This window comes from Cydia pomonella, chromosome 9 (genome assembly GCF_033807575.1).
Source record: "Cydia pomonella isolate Wapato2018A chromosome 9, ilCydPomo1, whole genome shotgun sequence".
Taxonomy (NCBI): domain Eukaryota; kingdom Metazoa; phylum Arthropoda; class Insecta; order Lepidoptera; family Tortricidae; genus Cydia; species Cydia pomonella.
Window position 1 is genome coordinate 21,272,095 of NC_084711.1, and position 15,288 is coordinate 21,287,382.

The following is a 15,288-nucleotide window of genomic DNA, read 5'->3' on the forward strand; positions in this document are numbered from 1 at the left end:
TAGTAAAATACATGTGTCAGGAACCCTATTACATTTTTAATCCGCGAAATAATAACATGCTAGTCAACCAGCAGTGGTTACCTGTTACACTGCTTGCACGCAATTTCCTTTGTCGAATGACCGTCATATCTCCAGCATCTCTTAATGATCTCGTAGAGATAGAGAGGCGAAACACTTGTTATATTTATTTGTGTATTTGGGTATTTTCGCGGTAGGAGGGTAACAGCGCGGCTTACCTACGTGGGCGATGACTCGCGATTGCGACGCGGCGCGGCGGCCCAACGTCATTCGGAGATCGTCCACGTAGAACACTTCCATAGGTATCAAAGGATTGAATTCACCCGCGCCGCGCTGCGCCGCGCCGCGCCACTTCGCGTTCGCGAGTTATTCGCTCAGTAGGGCTAAGATAGTCGGCTCTTTATCATTTGTCACCATACCTGTCCCGTTCTAACAAGTATGTAAGTGCGAAAGTGACGGGCATAGTGACAAGTGATAAAAATGGAACCATGATGCCGCCGCTGGTAAGACACTGCCTAATGCAATGTATTATGCTTATGCTATTCTTGGCTCTGTTATAGGATCATCCTATGAGGCAACAGCACCGATGCCTCTACCCTCGCGATCTGATAATCAGTGCCTTTGCTTTTACTTCTTAATTCTTGTGTCGCTATAACCCTTTGTGATTCTTGGCCTCATCTACAGTGCTTTTCCATTGCAAACGCCCACGGCGGTGGCTTCTCAACGTCAGGCGGGCCGCAGGCTTGTTTGTATAAATGAACATTCAGTACAAATAAAATGGTACTTTCTCGGTATGATTTTTTAATACTACGCCTGATGGTAAGCAGTCTCCGTAGCCTATGTACGCCTACAACTCCAGATCCATGTTATTTGCCAATTTAAAACAATAAAAGCGGAAAAATAGGAATATTAAAGTGAAGTATCTGTTTGAGGGGTTATCTCGGGTTATCGAACATTACGCGGTCACTCGCTTGTTATTGTTACGTAATTTGTTATACTTTATACTGAAGATACTAGAAAGATCTTGCTTTTACGAAGAATGCGTGAATGCTAGTAGAATTTTTGGCCACCGGGGTAGAAATGGGTAGAAAAGTCTTCTGATGCAGCGTGGAATAGGGTCCAAAAAGATCGACTGAAGACAGTTGTATGAGCCGAGCCGGAATAGAAGACCTGGACCCGGAATAGAGATGCTGATACCTACTTTTGAGTTTGATGATGCCCTACCCAAATCTACGTATACAGGATGTTTATTTAGTCACCAGCAATAATTTACGGGCTGAATATATACCTAGGTCATATTGAGCAACTTTTACTATGCGGCCAACCCCGAAATCGCGAAAACAGAAGTACTCCCATAGAAAATGTCAAGGTCAGGCAGGCATTTTTTATGAAACAGCCATTTTTTTTTCACGATTTCGGGGTTGGTCCCAAAGTTGCTCAGTATATATGACCTATTAATCCACCCTGCAAATTATTACAGATGACTAAACAACCTTGTATCCGCTTTATCCGAAGGTACTACATTTTATACGAGAGTTTTCCCTTATTGGAATAAAAATAAAATTAATAATTAGCGGTATAATCTAAACTGCCACTGGCGCCACCTAGTATAAAACTAAATACTCAACTTGTGATTCTACTCGTCGACAGATGGCGTTGTTAACGTCCATTCATCTCGAAATCTCGATTCTCGACTAAAGATACATTGAATAAGATCTGTAAAATCTCAGACAATTTCGTTCTTTGCGTAATTTCGCGCTGTACAGCTCCATTTATTTTGCGGTAACTCTTGACTGTCAAAAGTGTGAGTTGACAATAGACAATTCAGTGACCGTAAAACATAGGTATGGCGCAGTACAGCGCCATCTGGTTTGTCTATGTCAAACTAAGGGGCACGTTTTTTTAAAAAAAATTCTTAGACTTTACCTTTCGATTACAATCAATTTTCTTTGTCTCGACTGTCGGATTGAGGAAATACTTCATAAGATAAGACAAATCAATTATTTTAGAAGTACGAGTTTAGATCTAGCTAGGATGTGGAGGGACTGCCTGCCGATTGGTTCGGTGCTAGTAGCTTAGGACGTCGTGTCAAATATTCATTTAAAAGCACAACCGATGAATAAATAAATCAATAAATATAAATAAATATTATAGGACATTATTACACAAAATATAAATAATCTAATCTTTTATTATTATTATTTTTACATTTTGTAAGAATTCGATATGTTTTCTTAAAGAGCTACGTATTTGTATGATTTGATGTACAATAAGCCATCAAGAAAGTGGTTTACCACTTTTCGACTCTATTTGTCAGGTATCGAATCGTCAATAGAGTCGAAAAGTGGTAAACCACTTTCTTGGCTGACTGTACATATATATTTACTTTGCTGCCTATGGATGAGGTCTTGGTGGCTCAGATGGCAGAGCGCTGGAGTATCGATCCAGAGGCCGTGAGTTCATGTCTCACCCAAGACAGTAATTTTTCCACTTTTAAATTTATTCTAAGCTTTAACGCATGTTAATTATAAGATGTAATGTTTTGAAAATATGTCTCCCGCCGAGTTTCTTGCCGGTCCATATTGGGATACCCTCCTCCAATTGAGGAGGGATTTAAATCTTCTCGGGACGGAGGTGTAGGGTTACAGCCGGTGTAGCTTTATTTGACGTTCATAAGCGCATTGTATTATGGCTATTTAAATAAACTATCTTTATCTAATATACCTACAGGCATCAATAGAAATTTATGGCATTAAAAACAAAGTTATATTTTTATTATGATAGTAACAGTCAGCTATAAAAAGCATTTACACAGAATAATGCGTCTTCTTTGACTCCCGCTCCACCGCGGGATCGCGCGACACGCGCTCGCGCCGCAGCGGAAACGCTGCGGTGACGTCGGGCGCCGCGCGCGCCGGCGGCGTGCCGTCCACGGCCCATATACGGCGGTAGACCAGCGTGCACAGAAGTGAACCGCTTAAGGGACCTACCCAGTATATCTAGTGGATAATAAAATATAGACGTGTTAATAAAATGTGTGAAGGTACTTAACAAACACGCTCCCTGAGGGCGCAGGGATGGTAAGGGGGCGCGAAAAGCTTAATCATTATAGAAAATCCAAATATATTTTTGTTTTTACTACCAAAAATTGAAAAGCGAAAGGTTTCATTTTTGTCAGTCAAGTATGACGATCTGACAATTAAACATGGTGACAAAATTGTAGAAAAATCAGTAAAAATATAGGGCTATCAACTTCACGGAAAGTGGAGATGACATTTACATTTTCTCTATGAGGTATCGTTTAATTTTTCAATTCAGATATTTGCTGTCGAAATATTATTCTTTAAAGTGTAAGTTTTTGCTGGAATCAAGGGTCTGTGCCTCACCCAATGGTGGTCCCAGTTCCCAGTCCACAGTGCAGGCCCGAAGCTGCGCGCTGCGTTCATGCTGGCACCCGTCAGTGGACCCTGAAAACAAATACTTTATAGCAGTATAAACCTTAATATTTACCTAAAATGTCATTTTGGAAGGACATGTTATTACTGGCGGTGTGCGCAAAAATACATTATGTATTTCTTTTGCATCTTTTTGGTACGGATCCCTCAAAACACGAATCAAAATATTTGATGTAATAAGTTAGTAGCTACTCTAATGATGCACACGATTCTCAGCACGTTGGGCGGACGGAATAACATCAGAAACTTACTATTAGCTACATTACAGGGCCCAAGATAGAACGGCTTGGAGAGCACTACTGAAGCGTCCACACAGTCACCACGTCCGTCAATTATGAGGATACAACAAAGGAGAAGACTATGGTGATACGCACCGCGATAATAGATAGGCCAGCAACGCTGAGACCTATTCGTAGCGGCCAGGAGTCGGCTAGCAGTCGATTGCGAGGGTCCCATGACGCCATGTTGGCTAGCGCCAGTAGCCCTCCCAGTACAGCCTCAATGCACACCGCCTGCAAATAAAAAAATATGGAGGTTAATAAACTTGTTATTGGTTACTAGGTTTAATATTCTTAAAAATTGATATCCATGACATTTTGTTCATGTCATCTCACTTTGTGTGGCGCAGCACAGCGAATGTCATTCTTGATCTAGAGCAGAGCCCAACTGGGGAACCTCCCCGTTACAGAAAACCGCAGCCAAATAACACTAGACCCTACTCATAATACTCATAGTGTTGTGTTCCTGCCGGTGAGTAAAGTTGCTAGACCTCAACGAGGGTGCGGAGTTTTAGGATCGGCAACGCAGTCTACGGACATAGGCTACGGCCTATGTCCGTAGACTGCTTATCATCAGGCAGACCGTATGCTTGTGTGACACCGACGTAATATAAAATAACATTGGTTCGTGAATCCTAACCAATCTTTCTGAGCGACGTTGATCAGTTGATCAGTCCGTCGATTTTAGTTGGCGCAACTGACCCTTAGCTATGTCCTTCTATTCTGCAAGAAAAAAGAAGAATTAAGGAGAATAGTGTGGGAATGCCATCAGTAGGGCTAAGATGGTCGGCTCTTTATAATTTGTCACCATGCCTGTCATGTTCTAACAAGTATGATAAAAATGGAACCATGCGGCCACCGCAGGACCCCAATCCCAAGACTTCGGGCTGAATGAGCTCAACAGCGCACCTATTTATGGTCGGTAGGGATTACACAATATCATCACAGCTAAAGTTTTACCTTGTACACCGATAAGGTATCCATGGGTAATGTGAGACACAAATCAGCGGCGTCAGACCCAGGCGCCAGTAACCGTAGTAGGCCGGTGCCCGTCGCGGCGCCCAGCAGCTGCGCGCCGAACATGCCGGCACCCAGCCCGGGCGCCACGCGCCGCGTTAGCATTGCTGCGAGGAGGACAGTAGGGTTGAACATGGCGCCAGAGATGTGGTCGAAGCACTGGAATATAAACAGTTGTAATTATATTTAATGGTGTATTATGGCACCATTTATGTGTTTTTTTTTTAGTTCACGTTCACGTTTTTTTAGTTCCATATAAATTAAATTGTATTTTTATTTATTTAACGCATTTTTAGTTATAAGATGTAATGTTTTGAAAAAGATGTTTCTTGCCGGTCCCATATTGGGATACCCTCCTACAATTTACGAGGGATTTAAATCTTCTCGGGTCAGAGGTGTAGGGTTAGAGCCGGCGGAGCTTTATTTGATGTTCATAAGCGCATTGTAATATGCCTACTTGAATAATAAACTATCTTATCTTATTACCTGAACTAGGAGCGCAACAGCAAGACCCGCGGCGCCTGCGCGCGCATACTGCGGCGCGCCGGCGCATGCTGGCAGACAGCTCAACAAGACCAGCAGCGCTGTGCCCGCCCATTCTGCTAGCAGAACGCCGCGCGCTGTGTAGTCCAGTCCACAACTCCAGCGGCTTTTTGCTGTAGAAAATTAAGTGAGGTTTAAAATTACAACCTCAACAGCGTTGATAATATATCTATATCATTCGACTAAAAACAACATTTATATCTTCATCTTAGTGTTATTTCACGTAGGTTTAACGGGTAGGTGCGGACCCTCAGTTTATTTGCCATAAATGTGGGCGATTATGCCGTTCAAGAATCGGTTTGTATAGCCACGAGCGGCGCTGTCGCTAGATCATATATGCTGCTTAAATCATCTGTAAAGATGTACAAGGCCTGATGATGATGATGATGAACGGGAGTAGGTAGTAGGTGGCAAAAAATATAAAAAAAACTTGTGTGTAACAAGGGATTTATTACTATTAACTCGTGCATAGAGTGGTCACTCCATAAATCAGTTTTCTTACCAAAACGCATTATTTTTGCAGTCAACATCTAGCGTCAAGTAACGGATTATCAGTACTGCTACTAGACAATAGATGTCGCGACGAACGAAATGTCTAATGCTCAACAATGTTCAACAAATATTATATTATAACCGGACCTCTATTTTCAACTCCTTCTGCTTGTTAAATTAGTTGAAAATTTTTGAGCAATAGGCTTTTCGTTGGTCTCGACACTCGTGACATCTAGTTTCAAGTATAGCCTTTAGATTTGTAGCTGGCCCCCAACGGCTTATCATTTGTCTATTGTTAACAAAATCCGCGCGTGCCACTACCTGCAAAAAAAATCGCCGGGTCACTTTAACCGGTTGTTTAATTACAACTCCTATGGTAAGTGAAATACGATTAAAATGAACAAATGGAAAAATAATTTGCGTGGTCCCTATACTGTTAGCGAGGGCCAGCGAGTCGAACGCTACCGAACCAGTCTAAAATGTGTCCTCGATATGCGGAACAAAGGCGCGTTATCGGAGAGCGCACCTACACTGGTTTTTTGAGCGTTGGACTAGCCCGCGCTCAGGGGCCAATTAGAATTATACGACCCTTTTTTTCCAGGTAGTGGCACGCGCGGTTTCAGTTAACAATAGACTAAGGATAAGCCGTTGGGGGCCAGTTACAAATCTAACGACTATAGCAGTACTGATAAATCCGCTACTTGACGCTAGATGTCAACTACGAAAATAATAAGCATTTTGGTAAGGCAACTGATGTATAGAGTGACCACTCTCTATGACTCGAGTGATAAAAATCTCACAAACTCTGTGCTTCAAAGTTTACAATTTTGCCCATACTACAAAAATGTACTGCAGTTATTGGTGCATCTTCCTAGCACACTATTATTTCGATGTTTATTCAACGTAGTCATATAACAAAGCATTAAATTGTTTGTTAAGTACCTAAAGTATTTACATTAGACAAAGATGCTTTATGACAATGGCCTATTTAAGAATTCAGTTTAAGACACCAAGATTAACCTGACACAGAATAACGAGTAATATTTATCAAAAAACAAACAATAGGTATTCAAATTTATTAGGGAAAGGTGAAGAAACGACTTAGATTTCTATTAGGTAGCTAGTTGGTGGTGGGGGAAATACAAGCGACGCCAACCCACGACGTGGTGAAAATATGAACTTTCGTGGGATAAAGCTTGAACACAGTAAAACATGGGCTCATAAAGTAACAAAAATAAAAATGTAATAGAACATATTTTTAGGAAACTTTTATTGCATTTATTTACTAGACTAATAACCATTTTTACAAATATATACAATTATTAAAGGCTATTCAGTATGTTTGCGCAAAATAATTTCACGTTTCTTGTGTTCTGTACCCCTAGTGTAAATAAATTCGATTTCCAAACGTGACGTACGCGTTTGCGTTTAGTCTCATTTTGTATTGAATTTCGAAAGAGCGCGCCAAGCGGGACGTTTTGGAAACTCAAAATCCTATACAAAATGAGACTTAACGCAAACGCGTTCGTCACGTTATGATGTCGATCAAAGTTACACTAGGGGTACAGAGCTCGCCATCCTGAAAACAAATGATCAAAGTGGAACGCTGTCATAATAGTTTTTATTCATGATATCAAATAGTTTTTATTTATAATACTAAGAAGTTGCCATATTGTATAAATAAAAATATATAAGCATTTACTTGTGCCCACATTTTACTGTGTTTAAGCTTTCCCATCTTAATTCTATTTGCCAGCTGTCAAACCAGCAATACGAATATGTCCCACACCAACTAGGGCGGCGCTCAGTCACGCACGAAGCGAATACCTGCTGAGTTTGTGTAAAATAATATAAAATATAAAATACTTACGGCGCCGCTGTGCGGTGACCTCCTTTGATGACAGAGACATGATTTCCGTCTCTGTCTGTTCTGTTTCCACTGACACTTTGCAGCCTAAACCTAGCCAAACGTATTTCTACTCACTGCACATTTAGATACAATTACTGAGGGATTTAATAAGTTATAATAAATTCTTTAAAAAGTTACAAATCTTAAAAGAGCACGTGTATCAAATTGTTATGGAATTTCCGTTAAAATTCAAATACACATCAACTTGCATTCATACACATTTCTAATCAGTACTGTAGTTACTTCTAAAGCTTTTAACCTTAGGGCTTTATACTTTGGGGTAACCACGTTAAGTTTTAATTCTTTTCTCGCGGTATTTTTTTCTTTATTGAAAGTTATTTAGTGTTTTTAACCATAAAGACGGATCAACAACTCAGTAAACGCTCCACAAATGGCAGGTGTCTATCGGAACACGTTATCTCGAGTTATATTATACTGTTTACACGGCCTATATCGCGATTCACTTAAGATTTTCAGCTGACAATGTTTGTAGAAGCAACAGGGAGATACGCTAATTTTCGCATTCCATGTAAGGAGATTAGATTCCTAGTGACCTCATGTATTGTCTAAAAGTGATAAGAAAATATAGTAACTGGACTGTCTCTAGCTGAAGTGATTTCCGCATTGGCTAAATCACCACTTGTCCGCGCTCTTCATAGTATTTTATACAACGTTGCATACAATACTTTTCCTACGAGTCCAACAAAAATAAATCTTAATTTAGGTAAACAAAGCAAAAGTATATAGCCAAGACGCGCGAGCATACCTTGTTACGCGCCCGGCCCGCCCCGGGCCGCGGCCGGCCGGTCAGCGACACCTTCTCGTAATTCATGAGACCCTGGTACTTGCTACTTGCTAAATTAAATTTTTGGACAGTTTTTTCTCGTTTTTGGCCACCGTAGCCTACTGAGACTAACAAGCAACGCTAAGCGGTCTGCGTAGTCTATGGGTGTTGCTATATTACGGGTGTCACATGCGTGTTTCTGACGTATGAAGTAATTGTTTTTACTATTCAACCAAATGAATATTTTGTAAGTTGGCAGCAATGCACTTAGTTTAAAACTGTATTCGTTTAGATTTTGTTAGGTTGGTAGCCATTAATCGCAGTAACGTTATAGCGATTAAAAGCACAAGTGCTGTTATGAGGAATAGACAATATAGACTTTTCTTGAAACCTTTTATGTATGTTCTTATATTCGTGTTAATGAATGCATAAATGACAGATAACAGTAGAGGAGTAGGAAATAGTATTTTATGCAACAGTTGTATAAGAAGGGTCAAAAAAGGCGAGTGGCGTGAGTTACAATGTGAGCCGGAGCCGAAGGCGTAGGCGAACATTGTAAAGGAATACGCCACGAGCATTTTTTGACCTACTTATACAACGTTGCATACAATACTTTTCCTACGAGTCAACAAAAATAAATCTTAATTTAGGTAAACAAAGCAAAAGTATATAGCCAAGACGCGCGAGCATACCTTGTTACGCGCCCGGCCCGCACCGGGCCGCGGCCGGCCGGCGACACCTCCTCGTAACTCATGAGGCCCTGGTACTTGCTACTAGCTAAATTAAAATTTTGGACAGTTTTTTCTCGATTTTGGCCACCTAGCAACGCCAAGCGGTCTTCGTAGTCTATGGGTGTTGCTAAATTCCGGGTGTCACATGCGTCTTTCTGACTTATGAAGTGATTGTTTTTACTATGCAACCAAATGAATATTCTGTAAGTTGGCAGCAATGCACTTAGTTTAAAACTGTATTCGTTTTGATTTTGTTAGGTTGGTAGCCATTAAACGCAGTAACGTTATAGCGATTAAAAGCACAAGAGCTGTTATGAGGAATAGACAATATAGACTTTTCTTGAAACCTTTTATGTATGTTCTTATATTCGTGTTAATGAACGCGCATGTAACTCCTCTGGAGTTGCAGGCGTACATAGGCTACGGATACTGCTTACCATCAGGCGGGCCGTATGCTTGTTTGCCACCGACGTAGTATAAAAAAAAAAAAAAAAAAATGAATGCATAAATGACAGATAACAGTAGAGGAGTAGGAAAAAATATTAACGCGATCCTCGCATCAGCACTGGAATGTGATGTATTTGCAAGTAGTTGGATGGATCTGTGTAAAGAATGTGTGAAGTTCTGTGAGACGATGAATAAGCGAGAATCTTCTGTCTTGTATTAGTCTATCTTTCTTACATTTGTTCTGTTTGTCCTTTCTAGACTAAGTTTAGCATGTACCTAGCTCGTATAAATACTGTCTATTATAAATTTCACTGTGTATTAGTTCGCTGTAATGCTGTGCCATTTTTTTGAATAAATAAATAAATAAAATATGTTTGCGAAAAAAACTATTTATCTCTGAAGTCACAAAACGTACTTTTGGGGCTTCATTCTAAGAAACGTTAGAACTTTTGATCTGAAAATTGTCCTATATGAACTTTTGTTTAATTTTATATACATAATTTGCCACACTTATATTTTTTGCTCAGGTATTGGTTGATAAAATTATAAACAAAAAAGTGAAAATGAAATGAAAATCTATTTTAAAATATTGAAACCACCAAACGTTGGTTTAGCTATCATGGCTATCAATATACCAATAGCGCGCCCAGAATTCGTTTCCTACCGGCTTTCCTTACTTTCCTGGATAAAATAAATAAATAAAATCTGAAGCTGCAATAAATAATTATTATTGTTTAATTTCTTTATTTATTTTGTGTCTTAGATTAGGCATTTTATAATATGAATATAAAAGTAAAATACAACAAATCATACAAAAATAATATAAAATACATATAAACACATTATAAAAAACCTAACCTAGTGTGCCGCCAGCAGCGGGGCAGGGCCCAAGCTGCCGGTGGTCAGGGCCGCAGAGAGAGGAACCGGCGGACTATCCGCGCCGTGTCCAAGATCACCGCCTTCTGCATCTGACCCTTGATCCAACCACCTAGCGAGAGTCTCTCAAGGTGTTGGTCGAGACTTCGCTATGAGACCATTCGTTGAAACGACTATCGGGACAATGATCGTCGAATCAACATCCCACATGGCGGTTATCTCGTGAGCCAAGTCTAGGTACTTACTGGACTTGTCCTTCTCGGCTTATTGTTTAATTATTATTACTTACTGCTTACTGAGAAAAAAATCAAACACTTCTGAAAGCTGCATCAAAATCGGTTCAGCCAAACGCGAGATAATCGTGGACAAACATACATACATATATAGATACGTACATACGAACATACGGGTGAAATTGAGAACCTCCTTTTTTATTGAAGTCGGTTAAAATTAAACCGCATCAAACAAATGTTTTACAGCAAATTAAATTTGGTGATATACCGACAGCAGCGCCACCTACCGGGTCAAATGGTGATTTCAAGCCATCCAGAAATCCGTTGAAATATACACGCAACCACAATATTTCATTCAAATTGGTATCACCAAAAAATCAAATTGGGCGACGTACCGATAGCAGCGCCACCTACCGGGCCCAATGGTGTTTTCGAACAATCCATGTATGCCAAAACCTTCTCTAGAATTTAACAAACACTTTTCTGAAAACCGCAAAATCGGTTTCGCCAAACGCGAGATAATCGCGGACAAACATACATACATACAAACATACGGGTCAAACTGAGAACCTCCTTTTTTTGAAGTCGGTTAAAAACAGAATCGAATTTCCAAGAAAAAAAAACTTAAATCAATGTCTAGTCTATTAAATTAGGTCGTTCAAGATGTTTTCAGAAAGAAAAATATGCCGACAGCATGCAGCGCCACCGGGTCCAATAGTGTTTCCAAATCATCCAGGAACCCGTTGAAATATAAACACGAAATTTCATCTAAATCGGTTTCAGCAAATCAAGTTTGACGATATACCGATAGCAGCGCCACCTACCGGGTCTAATTGTTTTTCAAACCATCCATAAATACTAAAACCTTCTCTAGAATGTGACAAACACTTTTCTGAAAACCGCATCAAAATTGGTTCAGCCAATCGCGGACAAACATACATACATACATACATACATACATAGATACATACATACATACAAACATACGGGTCAATCTGAGAACCTTCTTTTTTTTGCAGGCGGTTAAAAATCAGAAGTAATAACAACGTGTTAAGCCTAAATCTGTAGAACTCAAATTCAAGTGACAGAGGCAGTAGTTTGTTATTTACCAGCAAACAATGTTTGAGATAGGAAAATCCTTTGCAAACTGTTGCCTGTTGGCGAGAAACGTTGACGGTAAGTCAACAATTCACTCACGGAGATGATTTCATTCGGATGTGTGTTTGGTAACAAAATTAATAAACAAGTAGGTACAAGTTGGTAATTAGAAATTATTTACAACAATAAAAGGCGCTGGTGGCCTACCGGTAGGAGCGTGCGACGTGTAATCCGGAGGTCGCGGGTTCAAAGTGTTCAAACCCTGGCTCGTACCAATTAGTTTTTCGGAACTAATATACGAAATATCATTTAATTTTTAACAATCGCTTTTCGGTGAAGGAAAACATCGCGAGGAAACCGGATTAATCCCAACAAAGCCTAGTTTACCCTCTGGGTTGGAAGGTCAGATTGCAGTCGCTTTCGGTATCTTGGGATTAGTTGTCAAGCGGACCCCAGGCTCCCATGAGCCGTGGCAAAACGCCGGGACAACGCGAGGAAGAAGAAGATTTACAACAATAACAGCAGCTTAAAAAACAATGCAATCAAAGGAGAGCAGAGAGCACCTGTTCTATTAATTTACTATACTACTTTAATGTTAGATGGCGCTGCTGCGTATGGTAAAAATCCTGAATCGCGCTATTAAGATTTTTCTAGGGATAATGACCCGTGTCTTTTAAAACTCATTTGTTACAAAGAACACTCTAGTTATTATTGTTAAATTTATAAATCCTAAATTGTGCTAAGTATTAATTTTTTTTTTATCACGCTTGCTCGAAAAAGATCTTATTTCATGCAGGTGTGCTGAAGGACAAAGGCCTATTTTGTTCCCGTGGGAGTTATGGATTGTGAAAAATAAAAGCTATAACTACCTAGGGAGTTATAACTATTTTTTAAATTATGTCCCTTATTCATACAAACCAAGTAGCATAACTGAGTTTTACTTTTAAAATACTGACGTTTATAATTTTAATATTTTTGATTGTTTAAAATTAAATAATTTGATTAATTTAACAGCCGTTTAAAATATTTTTACATAATATTCAATCGTGGCTGAATGCCGAATAGGTCTGTGCCTTCGATGCCTCACCTGCCAAGAAATTACAAAATGGCGGACGAATGTGTGATGAAAAACATTGTGTGTATAGTTTCTATTTTCCTGCGTGAGCTTCTACGGATTATCGTCTTATCTATTGTTTAAAAACCGCAAAGGCGCGTGCCACTATGAAAAAATGGTCAAGCCGCATAGGTAGCGTTTATTGAATTACTACTCTATTGAGCACGGAATAAGATTCATTATGAACTAATACAGAATTCTAACAGAATAGCTGCCTGATTTCTATTGGTGCGTCTAAGGTAGGCGACTAAACGCTCTCAAACCAGCTTAACTTGTGACACTGCGATCCGAAACAAAGATACGTATTCGAAGACCTCGCTTGCACTGGTAATGCGAGCGCACGGCTAGCTAGCGCCAAGGAAGCAATGTTATGTTTCTCGAGGAGCAGGTAAAAAACAGGGCCGGATTTTCACACAAATATATTTAGGTGGTTTTACGAAATAACGCTAACTCTTCAGACTTCTAACAAACTGACACTGTTTGTATGGTTTGCTTGAAAGAGTTAGCGTGATTTGACTCTAAACGATATGCATATTTTGTTTTATATTTATTTATTTTATGCATACACTATTATGTATATGTTACTTATTTTTTTGTTGACTCATAATATAAATTTGTATAAATGTTTTACTAAATGTGTACTCTATTGTAAATAATATCTTTATTTTAGTGTACATAATTATAACATATAGGTCTATTTCAACATTAGTAGTACGGGATTGTTAAATGGATATACATATTTATTACTATTTTACCATTGTTTTATTGTTTATTTAAAATAAGCCTGTTTAAAGTTTAAAATTAGCAAACAACTGTTTAAACACTTGATTATAAAAATGAGTATATCTCGTTATTATTGTAATTACACAAACCCATTCTGTTAGATGTGTACCTACTATTTAAATAGTGTTATGTTTTATCTCTTTAAATTAAACAACGTAAAACCACCCAAATATATTTGTGTGAAAATCCGGTTTTTTACCTGCTCCTCGAGAAACATAACATTGCTTCCTTGGCGCTAGCTAGCCGTGCGCTCGCATTACCAGTGCAAGCGAGGTCTTCGAATACGTATCTTTGTTTCGGATCGCAGTGTCACAAGTTAAGCTGGTTTGAGAGCGTTTAGTCGCCTACCTTAGACGCACCAATAGAGATCAGACAGCTATTCTGTTAGAATTCTGTATTAGTTCATAATGAATCTTATTCCGTGCTCAATAGAGTAGTAATTCAATAAACGCTACCTATGTGGCTTGACCATTTTTTCATAGTGGCACGCGCCTTTGCGGTTTCTAAACAATAGATAAGACGATAATCCGTAGAAGCTCACGGAGGAAAATAGAAACTATAACTCCGGGGGTAAGAATATTGCAAACTCGGGTCTTTAATTCCTTATCAATTCAATTATTACCACCCTCGTATCCAAAATTTCACTTACCCCCCTCGTTGCACATTGTACTATAACATTGTAACTTGAAATGTTTAGTATACGAAGCATTCTAGAATAGATGGCGCTGTTCCGTGTAGTGAAAATTCTGAATTTTGAAAATTAATTTCTTGGCCTTCTGAGCAAGGTGAAGGATCCAAAGGCAAGAAAAACACAATAGACATGATTACAAAACCGTTTATTCTTATATATAACATCTTAATACAGCCTTATGCTACTATAGAACTTTTATGGTAATTAGTTAAGATATGGCGTACGGGTCGCATCTAAGTTGTCAGAGCGCTGTCTGGCGGATTGGTTCAGTTATTAAAAAGCACGCTAGATGGCACTGTTACATGTACAGAAATTCCTGAATCGCGCTATTAAGATTTTTCTTGGGATAATGACCCCATCTCGTACATTACATACTTTCTGTCCGGCGGATTGGTTGAGTTATCGAAAATTACGCTAGTTGGCACTGATACATGTACAGAAATTCCTGAATCGTGCTATTAAGATTTTTCTACTGGACGACCGGTTTGGCCTAGTGGGTAGTGACCCTGCCTACGAAGCTGATGGTCCCGGGTTCAAATCCTGGTAAGGGCATTTATTCGTGTGATGAGCATGGATATTTGTTCCTGAGTCATGGGTGTTTTCCTATGTATTTAAGTATTTATATATTATATATATCGTTGTCTAAGTACCCTCAACACAAGCCTTATTGAGCTTACTGTGGGACTTAGTCAATTTGTGTAATAATGTCCTATAATATTTATTTATTCTTCAGATAACGACCGCATCTCGTACATCTACTGCATGGCGCTGTTATTTCTTGGCCACCTAAGGGATTCAAAGGTAAGAAAACACAATGGA

The 15,288-nt window shown here is 39.3% G+C and overlaps 1 protein-coding gene across 1 annotated transcript; it reads right to left on the reverse strand.

Annotated features, from left to right (window-relative positions):
* Nucleotides 1-2,770: 2,770 nt before the first annotated feature.
* On the reverse strand, nt 2,771-8,369 carry LOC133521659 (aquaporin-like). The gene is made up of 6 exons (XM_061856746.1): nt 7,674-8,369; nt 5,255-5,424; nt 4,712-4,927; nt 3,848-3,985; nt 3,405-3,485; nt 2,771-3,017 (listed from the first exon to the last, which is right to left on the reverse strand). Exons 1-6 carry the CDS (start codon nt 7,711-7,713, stop codon nt 2,826-2,828), a joined length of 837 nt encoding a protein of 278 aa, XP_061712730.1. The 5' UTR covers nt 7,714-8,369; the 3' UTR covers nt 2,771-2,825.
* Between the last annotated feature and the right edge of the window lie 6,919 nt (nt 8,370-15,288).

Coding starts and splice junctions, on each gene's coding strand:
- LOC133521659 (XM_061856746.1), bottom strand. CDS start 7,713: ATGTCTCTGTCATCAAAGGAGGTCACCGCACAGCGGCGCC. Junction 5,425..7,673: donor GGTCACCGCACAGCGGCGCC/GTAAGTATTTTA, acceptor AATTTTCTACAG/CAAAAAGCCGCTGGAGTTGT. Junction 3,486..3,847: donor CTGGCCTATCTATTATCGCG/GTGCGTATCACC, acceptor ATTTGTTTTCAG/GGTCCACTGACGGGTGCCAG.